Source organism: Helianthus annuus, chromosome 13, assembly GCF_002127325.2.
Source record: "Helianthus annuus cultivar XRQ/B chromosome 13, HanXRQr2.0-SUNRISE, whole genome shotgun sequence".
NCBI lineage: Eukaryota > Viridiplantae > Streptophyta > Magnoliopsida > Asterales > Asteraceae > Helianthus > Helianthus annuus.
Genome location: NC_035445.2, coordinates 70,356,262 through 70,362,872, shown reverse-complemented (window position 1 = coordinate 70,362,872; position 6,611 = coordinate 70,356,262). Strand labels below are relative to the sequence as shown.

The 6,611-nt window shown below is 38.9% G+C and overlaps 1 protein-coding gene across 1 annotated transcript; it reads left to right on the top strand.

Annotated features, from left to right (window-relative positions):
* Positions 1–243: 243 nt before the first annotated feature.
* On the top strand, positions 244–6,385 carry LOC110898095 (protein HIRA). The gene is made up of 10 exons (XM_022144827.2): positions 244–585; positions 1,312–1,593; positions 1,702–1,953; positions 2,498–2,895; positions 2,993–3,944; positions 4,034–4,232; positions 4,679–4,919; positions 5,003–5,125; positions 5,202–5,319; positions 5,847–6,385. The coding sequence occupies exons 1-10, from the start codon at positions 478–480 to the stop codon at positions 6,225–6,227; spliced, it is 3,054 nt and encodes a 1,017-aa protein (XP_022000519.1). The 5' UTR covers positions 244–477; the 3' UTR covers positions 6,228–6,385.
* Positions 6,386–6,611: the final 226 nt, after the last annotated feature.

The following is a 6,611-nucleotide window of genomic DNA, read 5'->3' as shown; positions in this document are numbered from 1 at the left end:
ACAATCTAACATAATCATCACCCGAAACAAAAAACGCTAAAAAACATGAAAACGCATATCACAATACGACAAGTTACTAAAATAGCCAAACCTCATAAACGAAAACCGAACATAACTCCAATAAAATCTCCAAAGTATGTTGATTTGGAAGAGTTTAGGGACTATTTCCATAATTGACCCCATACACTTCTTTTCATAGTGGATTCTCATCTCATATACCATCAAATTACCCCACTTTTAAAACAACAACAATTAGTTCGGAAGCACCCGCATCACTAGGGTTTTTCTCAAAAATAAAAAAAAGGGCACCAAAAATTCGAAAAGGGGGTTTATTACTTTATTATTATTCAGTTTTTCAATTCAGACGAGGGTTTTTCTGGGCTTTTGTTCTTGTTCAATCTTGCGTACACTTTTCGTATCATGGTACCTGTTAATCAACCTCATTTGGGTTTTGTTTGAAGACCAATTTATTTCAAGATGATTGCAGAAAAGCCAATTTGGGTTCAACATGAAGGAATGCAAATCTTTTCGATTGATATTCAACCTGGGGGGCTTCGATTTGCCACTGGCGGTGGTGATCATAAGGTATTGTTGTTAATGGTTATTGGGTTTTTGGTTTCTTGAATTTTTAGTGTTGGTTTGGGAAAAAAAAAGTTTTGATTTTTGGTTGAATTTCTAGGGTTTTGAGGGTAAATTGTGATGGTGTGATGTTCTTGTAGTTGATTTAAGTTGAATTCAGTTAATTTCTTGAAATGTTATATGAAAGTAATTTAGGAGAATTTGATCCCTAATTCAATTAACCACAATTAGGGCATAAATTGTGCCTTCAAGAAACTAATTTATTTACAATTTTGTGAACTAATCTCTGCTAGAAAGTTGGTTTACGTCGTAAATAACCTAATTTTCATGTCTTTACACATGAATTTTGTAAGTGTGGCGTTAAACTTTAAATGCGAGAATACATTGTCGTGTTATGGTTACGCGGTGGTGATCACAAGGTGTTAATGTTAACGGGTTTTCGATTTCTTGTTTTTTTAATGCTGTTTTGCCAAGAAAGTTTCGATTTTTGTTTGGATTTCTAGGGTTTGAAGATAATTTGCAATAGTATGAAGGTAGTTTGTGAGACTTTGATCCCTAATTAAAATGATCGCATACAGGGCATAAAGAATCTAATTTTCATTTCTTTATACATGAATTTTATAAATGTGAGAATACCTTGTTGTGTTACAGCTACTTTTTTCGGAGTTTTAGTTATTGTTTTGGCGTTTTGTTTGAATACAGAAACGGTCGTAACGTATGCTCATCATGTAGGTACGGATTTGGAACATGAAGTACGTTCACAAGGTCTTGCATTTGGACCCAGATAAACCAAAACTAGAACTTCTTGCTACTCTTCGTGATCATTTCGGGTCAGTCAATTGCGTTAGGTGGGCCAAACACGGCCGGTATATCGCGTCCGGGTCAGACGATCAAGTCATTCAAATCCACGAGAGAAAACCCGGTTCTGGAACCACTGAATTCGGTAGCGGTGAAGCACCCGATGTTGAAAACTGGAAAATCGCCTTCACATTGCGAGGTCATACAGCTGACGTGGTAATTGTCATATTTCATAACAACTTCATATGAGTTAAACGTAACGCTTTTCTTTAACTTTAATGTAAGATCTAATCATTGAGTTATTTGTTCTTGTGCTTAGTGTAGGTGGATCTAAATTGGTCTCCGGATGATTCAACATTGGCTAGCGGAAGTTTGGATAACACGATTCATATTTGGGATGTGAGCAACGGTATCTGCACAGCGGTTTTACGGGGGCATTCGAGTCTCGTCAAAGGGGTAACGTGGGACCCCATCGGTTCCTTTATAGCAAGTCAGTCGGATGACAAAACCGTAATCATCTGGCGAACGTCAGACTGGAGCCTCGCACATAGGACAGATGGACACTGGACAAAATCAGTATGTATTTCAATTAGAGTGATGTGGTGAAATGGGCTGGTCCGGTAACATTTCAAAACGGGTCGGGTTGGCACAAACATTTTTCTCCAAAGAGTAAAATGTCATTTTCGTCCCTGAGGTTTGACTAATTTTGCGACTTTGGTCCAAAGGTTTGTTTATTCGCATCTGGATCCAAAAGGTGTGAAATCTTGCCATTTTCGTCCGGCTCGTTAACTCCATTCACTTTTCTTCGTTTAGTCATGGGTATTTCTGTCTTTTTTGTTAACTTAAAAGGCAATTCGGTCTTTTTACATAAAGTGAAAAAGCCCAAACCGAATTGCTCTTTAGGTTAACAAAAAGGACGAAAATACACCTGAATTAATGGAGAAAAATGGATGGAGTTAACGAGCCGGATGAAAAATGGCAAGATTTTAAACCTTTTGGATCCAGATGAGGAAAAACAAACCTTTGGACGAACGTCGCAAAACTGACCAAACCTCAGGGACAAAAATGACATTTTACTCTTCTCCAAAATACTAAAATCATATTTTATTGTCTCTTCCAGCTTGGATCTACTTTCTTCAGGCGGCTTGGGTGGTCACCGTGTGGCCATTTTATAACAACAACGCACGGGTTCCAAAAACCGAGACATTCGGCACCGGTTCTAGAGCGAGGAGAATGGACTGCTACCTTTGACTTTTTAGGGCACAATGCCCCGATAATTGTGGTAAAGTTTAATCATTCGATGTTTAAAAGAAACCCGACAAATACCCATGAAGCAAAAGGTGCTTCCGCGGGTTGGGCTAACGGGTCATCAAAGAACAGTGGGAAAGAATCGCAACCGTACAATGTTATCGCTATCGGAAGTCAAGATCGTACCATTACCGTTTGGACTACTGCAAGTGCCCGCCCCCTTTTTGTTGCTAAACATTTCTTTACTCAAAGCGTTGTTGACTTGTCATGGTAAATCTTGAACGTAAATCTTGAACATAAACAAGTTTAGGTTTTCGTTTTTCGGTTTTTAAATTTAATCTTGTTCTTGTTCATTTGTTTTTATCAGGAGTCCCGATGGGTATTCGTTATTTGCTTGTTCTTTAGACGGGACTGTTGCTACTTTTCACTTTGAGGTAAAAGAAATCGGTCATAGGTTAAGTGATGTGGAACTCGAAGAATTGAAAAAAAGCCGTTACGGCGACGTTAGGGGTCGGCAAGCAAATTTAGCGGAAAGTCCCGCACAGTTGCTTCTAGAAGCCGCTTCTAAAAAGGTTACTGCACCTGTCGCAAATAATAATACTCCTTCCACCATGAAATCGTCTAGTTTAGATATCGCATCAAAGGTTGACCCGTTACCCGATCTTGGTAAAAATACGGTAGGAGTCGTTGACAATACATCGAATAAAACCGTAACTCAAGCTCCTCGTGTGTCTAGTCCTGTAAAACAAAGAGAATACCGACGACCTGACGGTCGGAAACGGATCATTCCGGAAGCTGTTAGAGTTCCTGCTCAAGGAGAAAACATAAACCTAAACACATCAACAGTTTCACAATCCCAAAATGTTGACTTTTCCATGAAGTCAACTGAGAACGGTGATTTAGCGTTTCGTGAGGGCCCGCCTACTAAGAAGGCAATGGTTGCAGGCGTGTCTTCTCGAGCTACTGTTAGTGAGAGTTTAATAATCGAAAAGGTTCCGGTTTCTGCTGATAAAGATGGAAATATAAACGTTGAACAAATCGGAGGTCTAAAGAGTTCTTCGGGTTCTTTTAAACCCCTTTCGATTAGGGTTTTTGATAATAAAGAAGGTGATACACATGTTTGTTTGGAAGCTCGTCCTAAGGAACATGCAGCCAATGACATTATTGGGGTCGGGAGTACGTTTTTGATGAAAGAAACAGAAATTTCTTGCACGAGAAACGGTCAAACTCTTTGGTCTGACCGGATCTCGTGCAACGTTACGGTTTTGGCCGGAAATACCAATTTTTGGGCCGTCGGGTGTGAAGATGGATCCCTGCAGGTTAGTATTCCCGTTCCAGAATATTCTGTTTCGAAACGCAAATGTAAGCACCCGTTAAGTACTCATGATTAATGTTTTATTTTAAAAAGGTTTACACAAAATGCGGGAGAAGATCAATGCCGACTATGATGATGGGGTCCACCCCGGTGTTCATCGATTGTGACGATTCTTGGAAATTGTTACTCGTCACAAGAAAAGGGTCGTTATATGTGTGGGACCTTTTCAACCGAAAATGCATACTTCATGATTCATTAGCATCACTTATGAATTCAGATCCAAAATCAACCGGTAACAAAATAGTCGAAAATTATATTTTGAATGAAATGCCACTTTCGTCCTTGAGGTTTGGCCAATTTTGCGACTTTCGTCCAAAGGTTTGTTTTTCCGCATCTGGATCTAAAAGGTTTGAAATCTTGCCATTTTCATTCTGCTCGTTAACTCCATCCATTTTTCTCCGTTAATTCAGGGGTATTTCCGTCTTTTTTGTTAACTTAAAGAGCAATTCAGTTAACAAAAAAGACGGAAATACCCCTGAATTAACGGAGAAAAATGGATGGAGTTAACGAGCAGAATGAAAATGGCAAGATTTCAAACCTTTTAGATGCGGAAAAACAAACATTTGGACGAAAGTCGCAAAACCGGCCAAACCTCAGGGATGAAAATGGCATTTTTACTCTTAAGTTTTTGTATGATTTTCATGCCTATAGGCTTAATGCATCATTTATTATTTTCAGGGTCTGTTAAAGTAATATCCGCAAAGTTATCAAAGTCCGGATCTCCGCTCGTTACACTTGCCACACGTCATGCCTTCATGTTCGATATGAATCTCATGTGTTGGCTACGTGTTGCAGATGATTGCTTCCCGGCTTCTAATTTCGCCAGCTCGTTTACTTTAGGGTTTCCGCAAAATGGTGAGCTGGCAGCCTTGCAAGTTGATGTGCGCAAATTTTTGGCCCGAAAGCCCGGCTGGAGCAGGTTCGTTTGCATTACATTTTCAAAGCACAAGAATTTTGATTTTGTTATTGTTGGAGGGCGTTTGACTAACTGTTGGGTTGCAGAGTGACCGATGATGGAGTGCAGACACGGGCCCACTTAGAAGCCCAATTAGCGTCTGCGTTGTCGTTGAAGTCTCCAAATGAGTATCGACAATGTCTCCTTTCATATATACGTTTTCTCGCTAGGTTTGTTTTTTTTCTATAATTTTTCAGATAAATTTGTATAAAAACATTTGTAGCTAAATTGTTTTTGAATTTGCAGAGAAGCTGATGAGGCTCGACTGCGTGAAGTGTGTGAAAATTTTCTCGGACCGCCAACAGGGATGGCAGAAACCGTTGCTTCTGATGCAAGTAATCCCACATGGGATCCTTGTGTTCTTGTAGGTTTCTCTCTGTATTTCTTAAAATTTAATAATATTTATATTAGGGCTGCAAATGAACCAAATGTTCAGCGAACAGTTCGTGAACTGTTCAACAAGAAGTTCGTTTGTGTTCGTTCGTTTATTAAACAAAATAAACAAGTAAACACGAACAAGAAATTTCGTTTGTTTAGTTAAATGAACGAATATGAACAGAGGCCGCGTTCGTTCATTTATGTTCGTGAACATTCGGTAACTGTTCGTTTATGTTTGGTTGTGTTGGATAGTTCATTAGTGTTTATATATTATTTGAATATTTAAAAATCCCGACAATTAAAATCTTTAATAAGTGTTAGTGTATTATATATTCTGTTCATCAACGTTCGTTTTCATACGTTGCCTATACTTAACAAACGAACACGTGAACACATATATTACTTAACAAACGAACACGAATAAAGTCTTGTTCGTGTTCGTTCGGTTCGTTTGCAGCCCTAATTCATATGATTATGTTGACTAATTAAAATTTTACCATGTGGATTATACAGGGAATGAAAAAGCATAAACTACTGAGGGAAGATATTCTTCCAGCAATGGCATCAAACCGAAAAGTACAACGGCTGCTGAACGAGTTCATGGATCTTTTGTCCGAATACAAAACCGCCAACCCGAATCTCGAACCACCGGCTACCACCAGCAACACAATCACTCCACCGCCAGCAACAGATCAAACTGCCGCCAAACCATCAGCAACAAACGAAACAACCACTGCACCGCCAGTGGTGAATGACGTGGCTCAAACGGAGTCTGCCACCCAACCTATGGATGAAGAACAACCCGGGAACCATCCACCTAAGTCGGATCAAATGGATGTCGACCCGCCCTCAACTAACAAAACCGACCCGGTTCCAGATGAGATGACCTCTTGAGCTGTTTTAACTTTCACATGCCTCTTTTCATGGTTATTAAATATTTTATTTTTTTTTAAGTTTTGAGATTTTATAATTTCTGTTCATGGATTTTAAATATATGGATTTGTATCATTTTCTCCTCTTCTTTCTATATGAGTCTTGATCTGAGTTTCGTTTGATAGATTGTTAAAAAGTTAAAAGTTAATAGGTGACAATCAACCAATAAAATACTTCAGAAATCATCACTCTTTAAGTGTATATCATATGTTTAAAGGGTATTTTTTAAATAACTAGTGTTATTAAATCCGCGCGTTGCGGGATGGGTGGGTATCAGTTCGTTTAATTACAATTACGGTACTCACACTCGTCATAGCAACCAATAGAGAAAAAAAAATCATGATA